Raw genomic sequence first — 18,211 nt, 5'->3', positions numbered from 1 at the left:
AATTTTTCACATAGCGGCAATTTTATTAGTAGTGTCAGTCTATGCCAGCTTGACACTCTCACCTCACCTTCTAACATCCTCAGCCGGCAGTGTGGATGCTTCTCTGTGCAAACACGGACACTGCAGCGTGCATTATCAACTCAGTAAGTCAAAAAGTGAAAAATGACCTATGGCTAAAATGCTTGTGGGCATTTAAGGGTACACTTTGAGGCTACTGGTCTCACTTTTTAAATCATAAAGAGTCTCTTGATGATTTGCAGTGATACCAGAAAGAGAAGGAGAGAGCCTTCCTGCTATACTCAGGCAAGTTTAGCCGGAAGTACACTGTTGTGAGCAGACCCAGCAAGGTTATCACTGGCGTAACTAATCCTCATTCTCAAAATTCCTTTAAGCTGTCCAGAAAATTCTTCTTCTTCCACTTTCATACTAATCAAGGTACTGGCAGGAAACAGATGGCCTGTTCTATTGCATAATTTGGGAATTTGCCAAAGGTATGAGAAGGGTGTTGGGAAGTAACAATGAACAATGTGTGCCCCAAACCAGTGGTGGGGAACCATCACCACCGAGGCAGGGAACTCTAAGAAGGTGGTTGGTCACTGGCATCTGTAACAGCCTTTAATCTGAGGACACAGCCGACCCAAAGTGACCCTGCAGGGGAAGAGCCAAAAAACCAATACCCTGACCTCACTTTCTTCTCTTCTGATAACCTGCCCATGTTTTTCCCCATTGGCAGAACCCAGTGTGAAGCCAGAGGCAAAGACAGCCCATTGCAGTTGTCCAAACAGGTCGCTGTCCCAGGGCCCAGAGCAGGGCACAAATGGTACAGAAATGACCCACAGGAGCATTGGGAAGATATAAATCCAAGCTCTCATTTGGAACTCTTAACAATGGTGGGAAACCCTGTCTCATGCGACTGCCCTAGACTTCATTTCATTCCAAACGGAACAGTGGCATCCCAAATGCCTTTCCATCCACTAAAGCTAGAATTTGAAGAAATCAGCCAACATTGACTGGATAAGATGCCAATTCTTCCCAGAATTGTTCTATAGCTTTTAAATAATCTCAAATAAAATCCCAGGAGGCTTGCATATGTGTTTAGAAATCAACAACCTGATTCTAAGATTTACAAAGAAATGCAAAAAAGCTAAGAATAGCAAAGACAATTTTGAAAAATGAAGTTAAAGAGTAGAATATCAGCACTTATTATACAGCCACAGTAATTAACAGAGACTGAATAGTCCAGAAACTTTAGAAAAGAAACAGAATGGATCATCCAGAAACAGATACTAGCCTACAAGGTCATCTGATTTACAACAAGGTGCCCATACAGCACAAAGGGAAAGGATGGTCCTTTCAGTACATGGTGCTGGAGGAAGGGTGTGTGTGTGACCTTTATCCACTCCCCCAATACCATATAAAAAGTCTATTCCAGATAAATCATACACATAAATGTGAAAGGTAACATAATAAAGCCTCTAGAAGAAAACAGGAGAATATCTTTAAGACCTGTGGTAGGTAAAGATTTCTCAATAGGACATAAAAGTAATTTGACTTAATTAAAATTTAAAAACTCCCCTTCATTAAAAGTCGCCATCCGAAGACTTAAAACATAAGCTACAAAGTGGGAGATGATATATGCAATACATATATCTGATAAAAGACTTAACCCAAAATAACCCCTATAAATCAATAATAAAAAAGCAGACAACTAGTGTAAAAACTGGGCAAAGATTTGAAAAGGCACTTCACAAAAGAAGTGTCAATAAATATTCTCAAAAAGGACACCTAACATGGTTAGCCATCAGGGAAATGTAAAATAAAATAATAAGATAACTTCTCACGCCCAACAGAATGGCTAGAAATTTTTAACTGATAATACCAAGTGTTGGTGAGAATGTACAGAGACTATAACACTCAGGTGCTACTAGAGGGAGTATAAATTATTCCAGGAATCTTGGAAAAGTCTTTGTACTATCTGCTAATGCTGAATATCTCATATCTATGAGTTAGCAATTCTACTCCTAGATACATAACCAACAGAAATGAGGACAAATATTTACCTAATGACACGACAAACAATGTCATAGTAACTTCACTTATAATATAAATGAAAACAGTCTAAATATCCATCAACAGTAGAATGGATACAATATATGCTATATTCATGCAATGAAATACAATACAACTAGGAAAAATGAAACTACTACTATACTTAACAATGTAGTGAATTTCAAAGCTATAATGTTATATAAAAGAAGCCAGACACGAAACAGTAGTGTATGTCATTATTTATACAAAGTTCAAAGACAGGCACTAGTAATTGATGTTGACAGAAGTCAGGATGACACCCTTGACAGCTGGGTATTAACCAGAAGGGTATAAGAGAAAGGCTTCTAGGATACTGGGTGATGGTTCTATGTGTACATATATTTGTAAAACTTTATTGAGTTGCATACTTGAATTTATGCATTCTATTGTATGTATGTTACAGTCAACAAAAAAAAAAGTTAAAAATAAAGTGACATAGAAAGAAATCAAGTCAGATATAATGATTTCTAGATCATGGAATAAACTAGAGTCGCTAAGAGGGATACCTGAATCTCTGTGCGTGGAATTATTTCTTTCAAACAGAACAAACATTCTATCTAGATGTTGAAACCAACCTCACAAAATGGAATAAAGAGTGTCTCAGTCTCTCAGTCCCATGAGAGAACCAGAGTAAAAAGACAATGAACACTTTTACTCTTTACCACGAACTTCAGGAAAATTTACAGAATAGAGGAACCTAATCATTAGGTCCTATCTAATTTGGCCGTTCACAATTCCCTTTCCCCTGTGTGGATGTTTAGCTCATTGCCAGCAGGGTGGGTTGGATAGTGGTCTACTGGTTTTTTGCCTTGTCCACTTTAGAGCACATGCAAGTGTCTTCCAACTTTCACATTCTTTGCTCTTTATTTTGGTTTTCCATATACTTGCGAGCTATAATCACACTAAACATTATATCTGGACTCTGTTCAAATATAGTGAATCAACATGGATTCTGAGCACGCAAGGACTATGTTATAGACACAAGTCAGGGACTTGTGAGTACATACACATGTGCATTTACCCTTCAACCTGGTTTCTGAAAGAATTTCAAATAGCTTACAAGGAAACATAAAATCAACAGGACAGCGGACAGTGAGAAACGCTCTTAAGGCAGGTTTTACGATTTTGCCTAGCTAAAGCTACATAGCAATAGTGGTACCACCCAGCCCCACAGTTCTGGGAGTTTATCTCCGTGATATAGGAAAACAAGCCAGTAATCTGCAGGAGACTTACTCTAGCGATGAATATACTGCTTGTTTATCATCCTTATAGGTCAATCTCACAGTAACAACATTTGGTGAATCCCGATGTGATCTGATCACTCACAAAGGAGCAGAGAAGTATCTTGAGTCTTCATTTCCAAAGACCTTCAAGGTCTTTCCACCAGAGCCCCCAAACTATATACAGAAATGAAAGCCTATTCCACAAGTTATATCCATAGCAGACACTGAGCAAAATCCTAACCAAAGGCTACTTAGGGGGACACCTTAATTAACCTCAGATATATATCCCAAAAGCAAAACCCATTCAGCACAAATGAGCCAAATCTTGAGGGTGCAGTTATCAGGTATCTGTTTAGCAGTCTTTCTTTGTTTTTGCTTGCTTTGGAGAGTCAAGCACTACTTAAATAATACATAATCCAGACTTGCCCCAGATATAATACTTCCTTTCCCCACAGGAAGGGAACAGGATACAGTTTTTAAAAGATCTTAATGCTAATGAATGTTAGCCACCTTTGAAGAAAGCAGACCAAGCACAGCAAAGAGCAGAGGCCACAGCACGTCTTCCACCTAGATGCCCAAAGGGAGACAGTCAGATAAGGATTCTTTTAGACATACTCCCCTGAGGAGCGGAAGGAAGACCCTGCCCCCGTGTCCTTGAGCATTCTGTTTCCTGCCCAGCACCTCCAGGTCCCTCTGTCACTGAATTTGCAGCTTACATGTTCAGAAGCACACATCCAGGCATCTAGGACTGCCGACCATGTCCATCTCTACCCTCTCAGTTAACCCCATGGGTGAAAAAACTCTCTAGGCATTCTCACAATTTGGCCCTGAATCAAGCCCTTGTTGAAGAGGAGAGTCATAGAGCTACTTGGTTTGCATCACTCTGCCTGATAAATCCCATCCCTACCCAATTCCTCAATAACTGCCTATACTTGTACTTTCTGGCCATAGTCAGTTCTGAATGATATACACACTACATATCACTGGAATTTCTTCTCATTACTTTGGCCCCTCTGGAAGAGCCAGAAAGATGTTTGTTCTTGGCATCTTCCTACCTCTTGGTTTCAGCATTTTCCTTCCCTCTCCAGGTGTTTAGGATCGTACTGACATTTGAAAAAGGAGCTCCATACAACTACACACCTTCAATGCACAGATTGTCTCTGTAATGTGTGGGGTGGAAGGAGGTAGCCCAGCATCCTTCCCTATCAGTAAGGGTTCTCCAGAGAGACAGAACCAATGGCACAGATATAGGTACATAAATGATGAATAGATATCCATCCATATATATATCCATCCATATATATATATATATCCATCCATCCATATACACACACACACACACACACACATATATATATCCATATATACATATATATATATCCATCCATATATATACACATACATATATCCATCTCTATATCCATTCATATATATATATATCATCCATATATATATATCCATACATACATATATCCATATATATATATACCCATATCTATATCTATATCTATATCTATCTATCTATCTATCTATCTATCTATCTATCTATCTATATCTCCATATGGATATAGTATACATATATAGTATATATGTATAAGATATACCTTAGATTTCTGTATTTATTACATGATTGCAGAGACTGGAAAGTCCTGGACAGGCTGGCAGGGTTGAAACTCAGAGAAGGATTGATGGTGCAGTCTTGAGGCAGAATTTCTTCTTTGAGAAACCTCAGTTTTTGCTCTTAAGGCCTCCAACTGATGAGGCCCACCCATATTATGGATAGTAATGTGCTTTACTTCAAGTCAACTGATGGTAGATGTTAACCACATCTACAAAATACCTTTATAGCAACACCTAGATTAGTGTTTGGTTAAATAATTGAGGACTACAGCCTAGCCATGCTGACACATAAAATCATCACACCTTCTATTGTGCTCAGAGTCCTAGTTCCCTCATGAAACACCTAACCTTCTTCTGAAAACATGACAGATGCAAAGCACCTTGCCATTTCCTGGTGAGGCCATTACCTTGCTCCTGAGTGGGGGGTATAGGGAAGGAAAAATTAAAAGCTCCAAATTTTGTGTCTTTTGAAAAGCTCCAGTCTCCCGAGAAACACTGAGGAAATAGTGATTTGGATAAGGATTTGGCATCTGGTTAAACTTCTGTCACCCAGAGTATACCTCCCTCCAAAAATCAGCCTTATTGGTGTTCTAGCAACAGACATGCCAACTGGGAGTGATCTGAGTCTTTTTCCATTTTATGTTAACAGCATAGCCAAGGGTCTCCCTTCACCAAAGTGTCCACTCTTACCCTTGCAGATAATTTGTTATCATGCTCTAGTGACATGAGTTTAGCATGTACAGCACTCAGGACCAATGCAGCTGTCAAGAAACTGGGCAAGAGGTGGCACAATTTGAAAAAAAAAAAAGTACACAGTATAAAAAGAAGAAATTACTTTCCCTAAATTATCAACTCTCCTTCCACATTCAACATACGAATAAAGCCTTTGAATTATTCATGCTACATCAATCAAAAGTCTTAGTGCCAAAGATGTGCTGATTCAGGCTTTCTCCAAACTGATTGGCCTGCCCCTTGGAGGCTTTACTACCCCAAATCAAGGTACGTTAAATAGGCTTCCGAGATAATTGGGTGATTCAAGTTCATACTTCTAAAACTAACAACAATCCTTTTCCAATGGTGCAATGAAAGTTCTTTGGAAGAGTAATTAAAGGCTAAAAAATAAAATGCTGGAAGCTAAAAGAAAAAAAATCAATGAAAGTGCTCTAATTTGAGTATCTTTTCTCCCTTAAAAGCCGGAAGTGTTCTGCTTTCCCACAGTCCAGCTTTTTGACTCTGGGCTGCCTGGAAATTCAAGTGTTCCCTCTCAAATAGATTAAAAGCTCTCTGAGAACACAGAAAATGGCTTCTGCTTCTTTTCTAGCACAATGCTGGACACTCAGAGACTAACGGGCACAGGCCTGACCAAATAGAAGAGGCAGCATTCACCACCAAAACCAAGAAACAGAAAATGTGCATTTTTTCCCTTTTAATTCCAGTACCCAATCGAGAATCCTAAAGAGCGCTGCCTTGGTAGGCTGCCCTCAGGCATTTGTAGACTCTATCATGTTTCTACTGCTTCAAAGGACATACTATTGTTTTATTCAGGGCATCAATACGATAAAATCGCCTGGCAACAAATATGGAGTTTCTTCATGTCCTTGAAAGAACCACATAGGAATAATGAAGGAACCTTGTACAGCCCCAAGGTTTGACCACCCCTGCAACAGGAGTATAATGAACGCTCGTTACACTGAATTTGAGATGTGCCCAGCAGTCTTTTCTGAGTTCAAAGTGCTTAATCTCATTAGCTATCAGATACCATGTCTAATCCGATGTTCAGACTCATGTCTGCTGTGTAATTGGGTTCAATGCGTATATTTAACAATAAAGCAGGTATTGGCCCCATAGAGAACTTAGATGTCCTTGAAGAATCCATTAACTCAGGGATCAAGGGAGAGGAACAAAAGCTCACACCTTTCTAATTATAGGCTGGGAAACAAACCAGATGTAAATCTAACCAAACTTCAGGACATAACGGTGTCATAGTTCAGCACCTTTCCTAATGTTCTAAGGAATCCTACACAATAAGCATTTGATTCATCCGTTCATTCATTCAATAAGTATTTACTTAATGACACTCTATTGTGTACTAGTTGTGCTGGCTGCTTGTTGGGACAACTGACGCTGATGATAAACCCAGTCCCTGCCCTCATGGAGCCCAGTGTCCATATGACTCTCATAAAAGATGGCAGACCAACCTATTCCAGTTGAAAAGATAACTGACACTTTATTTTTATTTCCTGGAGTCCCAAATTAGCATCAGTATTTCTTTAGTCTTTCATTCCAGAAACTTAATTCTAACTCTACCTCACTCAGTCTAGCCTCTTCTATCCCCAGCTGTCCCATATATGCCGTTTCATTCAGGGCAGCCCCATCCATTTTTTTGACTTTCCCAGACTGAACACCTTTGAAGTTGGAGGAAAACAAAAACCTACAATCACTGAACACCTATTACATGCCAGCCGCCCTTGTGCTAGGTAAAAACTGAAGCAACTCATTAATCCTCCCAACAATTCTCAGAGGAAGGCGTTATAACATTTCTCCCTACAGACGAAGACAGAGTCTCAGAGAGAAGTAAACAAGAGAGAGGAATGTATCAGCAGCAGAACTTGGCTTCAAAATGGAGTTACTGACCCAGAAGCCTGTGCTCATTGAGGTTCCTGATCAAGCAGCCTGCATATAAGAGGCCGTGGGTCAAGGGGAGTTTGGGTGGCTCAGTCAGTTAACGTCCAGCTTCGGCTCAGGTCATGATCTTGTGGTTTATGAGTTCAAGCCCCAGCTATCAGCTGATAGCTCAGAGCCTGGAGCGTGCTCAGATTCTGCGTCTCCCTCTCTCTCTGGCCCTTCCCCACTTGTGTTCTGTCTCTGTCTCTCTCAAAAATAAATAAACATTAAAAAAAATTTTAAAAAGAGGCTGTGGGTCAAACACTACAGTCCCCATCCTATGTCATCCAGTCATTTAGTGGCTATGTGGACTCAGGCACAGCACCTAACAGCTTTGAGTCTAAGCCTCAAAGTCATCCTCTGTACACAGGTGAGGTCAGGCCCACCTGATAGATCTGCCACACAGATTTGACACTCCTGGCACATGCCGAGCCCTAAAAAAACTGCCAGCAATAATGACGATGCCGACAATTGCCTCATGAAAATCAGAAGAAAGGATAATCGTTTGGACTTATACCAAGACTCTTCCTATAGACGGCTGCAAATGCCCACTCACAACAGCAACCCTGAGACAGATACCTGTGCCCTAGGACAACGTTGGCTTGCAATGATTCAGATTATTTTTTGCTTTGCAAGTGAGAAACTTTTATTAAAGAGATATTTCCTCCATAAAAGCATTTGGTGCTGGTTTGCTCAAACACGTCTTCAGACAAAAATGTTAAAGCTTAAGATGAAGAGACCAGGAGAGACAGGACAGGCAGGATGATCACCATGGTAGTCTGTTTCCCACACACTTATACTGGTTTATAAGTATCCCGTGACCCTTGAGAAAAGTAGGCGCTATCCTACTGCAATCCACTGACCTAAGCATTTGAATAATCAAGGGAGTAATATGAGAAGTAAAGGACCCAAATCCAGTATAAAAGACGATTAGTTCTACAACACTTTGATGTAATTATTATTTATTTAGATATCCCACAGGTGCCATGACTGCGTAATTCTATGTTCTGTTGTAGGATCAGGAAATGACTGGGGTTTAATGCAGTTTAAACAAGTCGTAACAATTTCGTGCAGAATGCCCACCCCCATCTGTCCTTTCTCCAGGCATCTTAATCTATGTCTCAGGCATAACCATACATCACACTCCCGGGAGGAAGCTAGGGGGAGAGCTCTGTGCATCCATTTACAAATAAGGCAGCTAAAGCTCAAAGAGAACTAGTGACTTGTCTGAAGATCGCACAGCTGTTCAGGATGGAAGGGCACAAGAAACCACATGCTAAACTGATGCTGAGGGACCACGGCTGAAGGAGGTGGGCCCTGGGCTGTGGGGAGGGCTGGGCAGGAAGGGCAGGAGGGCACGCCCTAACTCACACACGGGAAGGTTGTCTCGTGATTAGCATGCTGCCCTGCTGCCCAACTGTTAGTTCTCAGAGATCCAAGGATTCTATTTGGACATTTTTGAAGGCGGGAAGATAGCAGCCACCTTCCTACTCCCAGGGTTAGTATGAGGATTTCCTTAGCCCCCTTTTATATTGATGCAACTACTCTACAGTCATCCAAGTTTCTGGTTCTATTAACTCCGCGGTGGATCCCAAATACTAGAGTTAAAGGTAGTTATCAGTCTGGAGCTGTACACACTTAAAATCCTGTGAACCTGTGAGACTTAGTTCCATACAGAACAAAAGCAGCACCCCATTGAATTATGAGCAATCGCATCTATAATAAGTCTGAGCATTTTCTTAAGTATCATAGCCCTGACTGGCTATATTTCTGCCCAGTATTTTAACACATAGTTATTCTTTGGCCTCAATGAATGACGCCTCAAGTTTACAGGCTTTACCTGCTAGATGCCATTTAGTAATAGGCTGCTCGCCCCCTCACACTACTTCCTCGCTGACACTAGCCCTCACCACTCATTCCCTACACCCAAGACCCAGCTCAGAGCCTGGAAACGAGAGACCACACCCACCTTTGCCCAAACATCAGTGTTGACTTGGTCTCAGCCTCATTGAAGACAGAAGGAGAGCAGCAAATAACGATGGTGGTTCTACAGTTCCCACCCAGAGAGTCCTGAAGAATTCGAGTCATCTTGCTGTCCCGATATGGTACGTGTGTTTTCTATTTAGGAAAAGAAAAAGTATTGGCTATCATAGCCATTGTCCATTCAGAGAAAAAACATAAGCAAGCTGGTGTTGGAGACACCGGGCTTAGGAACATGTGTGAAATAAGAATTTGTTGCCCGGTCTTTGGATTCGGCCAAAGTTTAGAGTGCCCATTCTGAGACCTGGTAAGAGGAAATTAGCAGCACCATTCATACATTTTAATGGACTAGATCTCCCAGGAGGCAGGGTGTGTACAGCCAGGATTCCCTCTGTCTTTTTCCAAAGAAAAATAAACGAATCTCTGGGGTATGCGGCAAAGAGAATACACAGACCCAAAAAGCGGCTTCTCATAATTTCATTTCATAGATGGGGACAGGATCACTTACTGTCCCTTCTGCCAAGGCAGAGATCACGTTTCCAAGAGCAGACAAAGATTTATTGATATTTTTAGCTTCGTCGAGAACAGCTCCCTCGGCACCAGTCTTGCTGACCTACCAGAGAGAAGAGAAAGCAGTGAGCTGCACAGGACAGCAAAAGCACAGAGTAGAAAATTCCAATTCGCAGGAGGGCACAGGGCTGGGGGTTGAGGGAGGTGGATGTGAATCCTCCTGGAATGCAAGAAAAAATAAAAGAGAGTAAGAATCACGTTGATCAAACCTTCCCTTGTGCCTGAGGCTAGGGATTTGTTCTCTCTCATCATTTTCCTCTCAATTAGGTTTAGGAGAATGGCTGACGCGCCTCAAGGGGTGGAGCTGGATGCATCCCAGGGGGACATCCATCCAGGGGAACCAGGCTCCCTGTGCTGTCACAGGGCCAAGGCCCTGCAAGCCTGAGCCACAGTCTCCACGCCAGAGGGAGCCCAGGGCAACTCCTGAAGCAAAAACACCCTGGCCATGAGGAATGGACATATTGGGGAAGTGTAAATTATGAGCTCCAACTTCAGGCAAGGGATAAGAGGTGGCAAGAGTTGTCCAGACTCTGTTCCCTCCCTTGCTTACTCTCATAGCAAGGAAAAAGGGAACAATCATCCAAAAGGAAAGCTACCTGGGGGCATCAAAGTCAAGAAAATGTCTATTACGTTGTGGAATTGTCTTTTCCCCTCTGCAGCCAGAGGGACCACTCGCAGCTCCTCCTCTGCTGTGTTATTACTGACAATCTCATCCTGACAGCATCTGCTCTAGGTAGAGAGCAGTGTACAGATGCTAGGGAAACAGGGAACACAACGTGATCCGTGGCTCTGCTGACTGGACAAACGATGTGGGATGGGCAGCTGCTCTCTGAAGAAAGGAAAGCAGGGAAACGATTTTACACGGCGCAAAGACTGATTTCAATTACGAATAAAGGAGAAACTCCTAATGATAGGAATGAGTGCACGTCTAGGGGGAGGTGTTTTCAAATACAACAGACATTCATCTCTGAGAACTGTGTGTGTAGATACCACTGCTGACACAGAAATAATGCAGCTGATGGGTCACAAGTAATAACAGCCCATTCACACCGTGTTGTTTAAGGTGCTTTCATATTGAGCACCTTCACTCCATGAAATGCGCAAGGCAGGTGCAATTGCCTTCCTGTTACAGACAAGGAAGATTTGCACTCCAGAGATGTCAAATTGCCAGCCCAAGGGAAGAACGCATTTAGGGGAGTTGGGGCTTACAGCCCAGAGTTCATTCTAGTAGATCACACTGACACATTCATGTGGACACTTCTGGGGCAAAGGAAAACCGATGTGAGCAAAAGAAACAATGTGCAGGACCATGACTTTAAAAATGTCCCACCAGTATCCGACACTGCAGGGGACAGGCCTCCACACTGAACTGCCATTAGGCTTTTCCAGCTGCAGTTAGGCCCCGGACACTCACCTCTGTGCTCTGAAGGGAAAGAGGGAAGAGCAAAGGGGCCAATGGGCTCTCTCTCCAGACCAGCAAAGCATGGTCTGGTTGCTAACAGTTAGTCTAGAACTGAGCGATGCTGCTCTGTATTCCCATTCTGGTGCGTGTCTGTTTAATTAAAGTTACAAGCCCATACCAGTAAAATTTTGGGCTCCCAACCAGAAAGTTTTCCAGGAACATCCAGACGACGTTCCACTCACAGCTTTACACATGCACACAGGAGAACATTTCATGTAGCCATTACTTACATGGACATTAGTGGCCATAGCTTGGCAGATAGCAGCTCACTGGTGGGGTGCAGCAATTGGGAATCAACTAGACAGTTCAGGAGATGGACCAAGCTTTAGGGCTGGCCCTGATGGGGACAGTCAGCATGAGATCATCAGTGATGGAGTGCGCATGGTATTGTGCACAGGGACTGGCTCTGTGATGTCACCCAAGGGGAGCAGCGCCCCAGTCAGGGTGTGGCAGCAGGAGCCTCTGGTAATGCTATGGAAGTGAGGCTGGGCGAGGCAGGCGGGAGGCCGGGCAGGGGCAGGTAGGAGGCTCTATGGAGCCTATCTGGTCTAAAGCATGGCCTCAGCCAGTGCCTCGGAGAGCATGGGACAGAGGCCAAAAGAAAGCCTTGATAAAACCAGAGGTGCAGGGCTCTGGGCCAAAACCCTGGCTCCAGGAAGTGACTGGAGCCTCAAGGAAGTGAGGCTGCCCAGGTGAGGCCCCATCAGACCACACCTATTGCAGAGAGAAGCAGGGAATGCAGGAAGAGCCCCGGGTTCCAGATCTTCTATCAGCAAACAAACCTACAAAGGCAGGACTGCCACAGTCCAACAGCAAACCAGTTTCCGGCCTACTTGAGTCTGGCACAACATGGGGATCTTCCCTTTCCTCAGAAGGTCATGTCCCTTCCTCATTTGCAAGGCTGCCTTTGCCAGGCTAAGTGCACACTGACGTTTGCCTACCGTCCTCACTGGGGCCTATTCAGCACACTCAGCACTGGCACTGTGAACTGGCACTCACAGCACTTCCTGTGACGTGAATGGGGGACTTCAGGACCAGAAATGAGAGGGCAGGAAAATGAAGGTTAGACTTCATACCATCTTGGCACAACAGAAACTTTAAAAGCTCTTTGAAACCCGGGGACAGAAAAGATGTAAGAAGTATACCACTGCACACTGAAGCAGATAACAGGGAAAATTATAGATAATACAAATAAGGAACCAATTACCTTTTCGCTCCCGGCCAAATCAACCAGATACAGCTTCCCACTGAGCTTTTTTTCGGTCTCTACATTCTCTTGTTTAATATTGATCAGGAAGATACTGTGACTTCTCGAGCTGTGTTCATTCATATCTGAAAAGGAAAATAGTTTACTGCTCTGCAAAGAACAAGAAGTTTAGGTAGCAAGTTGCTCATCTAAAAAGCACAACAAATCATGCTTAATAGCTCCATTTTTTAAAGTAAGTCCAGCCAGGTCTCTAAAAAAAAAAAAATTAAGTTTAGTTATTTATTTTGAGAGAGAGAGAAGGAGGCAGGGAGGGGCAATGAGAGAGAGAGAGAATCCCAAGCAGGCTCTGCGCTGCCCGCACAGAGCCCAACAAAGGGCTTGAACTCACAAATCATGAGATCATGACCTGAGCCAAAATCAAGAGTCAGATGCTTAACTGACTGAGCCACCCAGGTGCCCCAGTACAGTCAATTTTTAAACATATCTAAAACCAGTTTCTTTAAACAAACAAACAAACAAACAACAATGCTTGTTCTAGAAATGAAAGATTTAAAATAACTTCACACAGCTAAGAAATTAAGAATCCTAGTCAGTGATCCAAGATAACAGATTCTCTAGCTTTGTCTGAAGCACCCCCTCCCATGTTCCAACATCTTGCTCCAGCCTGAGCCTTGGAAGCAAAGAGCTCACACCTCCCTCTCCCCTCACCTTAAGTCCCTCACCCTTTATCATTGTGGTTAGTGTTGGAAGTATTCTATCTTTGTCATGTGTGTAAGCCTTGCTTATCAGTACTATCACAAGTTTTCTTAAGGAGGGATTATGATCTTAAGGTTTAAGACTTCTTTTTTTAGTACAGTTCTATAACCCATGCTCGGTGCATAGCATTTCTATATACTAACAATAAACAATCTGAAAAGAAAACAATTCTATTTAAAGTATCAGATTAAATATGCTTCATTAGTGCCAAACACTAGAAATAGACATGTTTTTGGACCCTGGATAGGAGGAGTCTCCTATCCGATATGTAGAGAACAACAAGAATGTGGACAATGATTGGTTCCAACTAGAGTCCAACAAGGAAGGGACTCGGTGTTTTGGAAAATGCTGGTACACCCATGACCTCCATGAGTCTGACATCCAGTCTGACATTCCTATCACATATGCCACTGCCACTCCAGAAATTATAGTCCTTGAATTTGATGGAAAAACAGCAGAGATGTACAGGGGTGGCAAAATATGCCTGATCGATCCCTTAAGCCTTTGTGGACCAGGAATGTGCTCAAGTTTAGACTAGCTCATCTCAGAGCTCTGGGGCTGGCTCCATGGCTGATGGTGGAAATCCCCAATCTGATTCAGAAAAGTGTGATTCAGAATAAAGAAAAATGCAACCAATAAAGGATCAAGCCACTGAGGCAGGACAGAGAGACCTTTAATAGGCTGTGTTCCTGTTTTTTGTGCATTACTCTTACTCATCCAACTGCTTCCCCTCATCCTCCTTCACCAATAACTGTTACTAAGTAGCTGCATCAGGCAATGTTGAAAAAAATAAGCAACAGTATTGCTACTGAATTTCTAAGGCTACCCAGAGAGGGGAAAGACCAGGGCTTGGGGAAACCAAAAGGTAATATCTCTCTCTTCCCTTCTCCAGGAAGAATAGGAGGTGCCGATAGTCCTTTTGGTTTCTGGAGATAATGCGTGAATAAAAGCTGCTTCCTCTGGCAGCAACAAAACAAAACAAAACTTTCTAGAATATACGGGAAAAAACTAAAGATTCCACAAAAAAATAAGTCAAAACTGATAAATGAATTTGGCAAAGTTGCAAGATACAAAAATAATATGTAAAAATCAGTCACATTTCTATATATTAACAATAAACAATCTGAAAAGAAAATCATTCTATTTAAAGTATCAACAAAAAGAGTAAGGTACTTAGGAGTAAACTTAACCAAGGAAGTAAAAGACTGTATACTAAACACTACACAATGAGGGGCAGCTGCATAGCTCAGTCGGTAGAATATGCAACTCTTGGTCATGGGGTTATAAGTTTGAGCCCAGTGCTGGGTGTAGACAGTACTTAAAAAAATAAAACCTTTTTTAAAAATTAAAAACAAAACTACAAAATGTAAGAAGACACAAATAAATGGGTCGGAAGACTTCACATAGTGAAGATGTCAATACTACCAAAACCAGTCTAAAGATTTAATATAATCTGTATCAAGATCCTCGTTGTGTTTTTTACAGAAATAGAGAAGTCCATCCTAAAATTCATATGGAATTTCAAGGAACCCCAAATAGCCAAAACAATCTTGAAAAAGAACAAAACTGGAGTTCTCAGACTTACTGATTTCAAACTTACTACAAAGCTACAGTAATCAAACAGTGTGGTACTGGTACAAAGGCAAACCTATAGACAGATGAAAGACAGCCAAGAAATAAACCCTCACATAAAATGGTCAGAAGAATTTTCAACAAGAGTGTCAAGATCACATGCAAAAAAAATGAAGTTGGACTCTTACCTAGTCCATATATTAACATAAAAAGGATCAAAAACCTACATGTAAAAGCTAAAATTATAAACCCTTAGAAGAAAACATAAGGGAAATGTTTCATAACACTGAGTTTACCAATGATTTCTTGGCAATAACACCAAAACCTTAAGCAACAACAAGAAAAATAGATAAATTGCACTTTATCAAAATTAAACTTTTATTCATGAAAGGAAGTATCAACAGAATGAAAAGGCAACCCATAGAATACGAGACAAGATTTGCAAATCACATATCTGATAAGGAATTTAGATCAAGAATAAGATAAGAGCTCCTATAAATCAACAACAAGAATAAAACAACCTAATTATAAAATGAGCAAAGGACCTAAACAGACATTTCCTCAAAGACAATGTACAAATGGCCAATAAACACATGAAAAAATGCCAACCATCACTAAACATTAGTGAAATGCAAATCAAACCACAGTGGCCTCACACATCACACCTATTAGCATGGTTACTGAAAACAAAAATAGCAGCGCCTGGATGACTCAGTCAGTTAAGTGTCCAACTCTTGATCTCAGTTCAGGTCATGATCCCAGAGTTGTGGAATCCAGCCCCGCATTGGGCTCCATGCTGATTGTTGATGGTGGAGACTGCTTAAGATTCTCTCTCTCTCTCTCTCTCTCTCTCTCTCTCTCTTTCTCCCTCCTTCCCTCCCTCTGCCCCTCTCCCCATCTCACTCTAAAATAAATACATACATACAAACATAAATACATAAATAACCTTTAAAAGAAACAAAAATAGTAAGAAGTAATGGCAAGGATGTGGAGAAATTAAAACTTGCGCGCTCTTGTTGGTAGGAATGTAAAATGGTGCAGCTGCATGGAAAATAGCATGGCAGTTCCTTAAACACTTCAAAGTACAATTAACATATGATCCAGCAATTCCAATTCTGGGTATATGCCCAGAAGAACTGAAAGCAGACACTTGAACAGATACTTATACAGCCATGTTCATAGCAGTATTATTCACAACAGCCAGAAGGTGGAAGCAACACAGGGTCTACACGTCTAACTATGGATGAATGAATAAACAAAATGCAGTATACATGTACAACAGAATATTAGCATTTCAAAAAGAAAGGAAATTCTGACATACGCTACTTATTGGATGGACCTTGCAGACGTTATGCTACGTGAAACAAGTCACAGGAGGACCTATGTTACTTCACTTATGTGAGGCAGCTAGAGCGGTCGAATCCATTGAGACACAAAGTAGTGTAGTGGTTACCAGGAGTTGGGAAGAGGAAGTATGGGGAGTTATTGTTCGATGGGCATGGGGTTTAACTTTGGGATGATTAAATTCTGGAAATGGATAGTGGTGATAGTTGTACAACATTGTGAATGGACGTAAGGCTACTGAATTGTACCCATAAAAATGGTTAAAATGGTAAGTTTAATGTTATGCGTATCTTACCAAAATCATTTAAAAACCAGCTTACAGAATGATAAGAAAACTAGTAATGTTCTAGACCAACAGTTCTGAACCAAGGGGCCAAGATGGATTGTCAAGTATGTCCTGAATAACTCATGACTAACAACAGCTGAAGAAATCAAGTAAATAATTTATCTACAAATGAGAGATACTATTATGATGAGAATATCAGGCTTACATCCTTTCAAGTATATGTGTAAGCAGAAGAGAAATAAGTAGAATTTAACCTACACTGTATACATGTCTAGGCTTACCTATGAAATCTGCCACATATGTAATTATTGTCTGATAGTAGGTCGGGTAAAGAACAGGTTGAGAATTACAGTTCTGGGTGACAGAATCATAGAGCCTTGGATGGAAGAGACTTAAAGAGGCTTGACCAGTCAACCAACCAATGCCTTAATCTCTTGTATACGTCACAGGGAACTCCTTGCCCCTCTAGGCAGCAGGCTTTACTTGGGGCTGCTATCAGGATCAGAGAGTTCTTGTGGTTGGTCAAAACCTGCCCTGGGTGGTCCACATTTGGATCATACAAAGCACACTGGGTTTCTTAATGACAGCAACTTGAACACGTTGAGAAATATTACATCGCCCATATGTCCTCCTCAGAGTTTTTTCTTTCTTCCAAGCTAGGAATCCCTACTTCTCTCAGCTCCTCTTCATCTGAACTCACTCTGGTTTGTCCACATCCCTCCGAATAAGACAGACAGCCACCATCTTTTCATGGAGCCTCTGCTGCTCTAACAACTTATGACCACTTCCCCAAGGTGCGTGCAAACACCGAGGAAGGCAGTGCAAGAAAAACAAGCTGACCTGAACACGCCTGTGATTAACACAGCCTAGAAGTTTTCAACGTTTATTTATTTTTGGGACAGAGAGAGACAGAGCATGAACGGGGGAGGGGCAGAAAGAGAGGGAGACACAGAATCAGAAACAGGCTCCAGGCTCTGAGCCATCAGCCCAGAGCCCGACACGGGGCTCGAACTCACGGACCGCAAGATCGTGACCTGGCTGAAGTCGGACGCTCAACCGACTGCGCCACCCAGGCGCCCCCAGCCTAGAAGTTTTCAATAACGCTCCCAGCTCTTTCTGAGCTCCTCCTGGCTTTCCTTTTCCCTTTTTACACAGGGCAGAAATCTAGTGTGGTTTCTTTCCACACATATGACTGGCCATATAAAATTTGTTCATTTGTAATTTTTTTTAACCTGAACAACAACATGGTTGAAATACATTTAGAAGCTGACTTGTAATCCCCTTGTCTCGGTGGGTTGCTTGTTTTCCCCAGGGTCCAGACAAAGGGTGCTGCCAGGGCCCAGAGAACGTCACCCGCTATTTCCCAGAGTTCCCTGCACAGCAGAAGGCACTGCTTCCCACGATGTGCCTAGATGCACTCAGACTGCACACACCTGTGT

General features: G+C 42.0%; 1 protein-coding gene across 1 annotated transcript in view; it reads right to left on the bottom strand.

The window, feature by feature from the left end:
- Positions 1-18,211, bottom strand: part of KIF5C (kinesin family member 5C) — a 164,710-nt gene that overhangs the window by 72,242 nt on the left and 74,257 nt on the right. Inside the window, exons 8-10 of the mRNA XM_030326755.1 lie at positions 12,815-12,939; positions 10,084-10,188; positions 9,565-9,713 (exon numbers count right to left, since the gene is read on the bottom strand). Coding sequence (XP_030182615.1) covers positions 9,565-9,713; positions 10,084-10,188; positions 12,815-12,939 — 379 coding nt within the window. The remainder of the gene's footprint in view (positions 1-9,564; positions 9,714-10,083; positions 10,189-12,814; positions 12,940-18,211) is intronic.

Source organism: Lynx canadensis, chromosome C1 (genome assembly GCF_007474595.2).
Source record: "Lynx canadensis isolate LIC74 chromosome C1, mLynCan4.pri.v2, whole genome shotgun sequence".
NCBI lineage: Eukaryota > Metazoa > Chordata > Mammalia > Carnivora > Felidae > Lynx > Lynx canadensis.
This window is presented reverse-complemented; position numbering and strand designations above follow the sequence as displayed.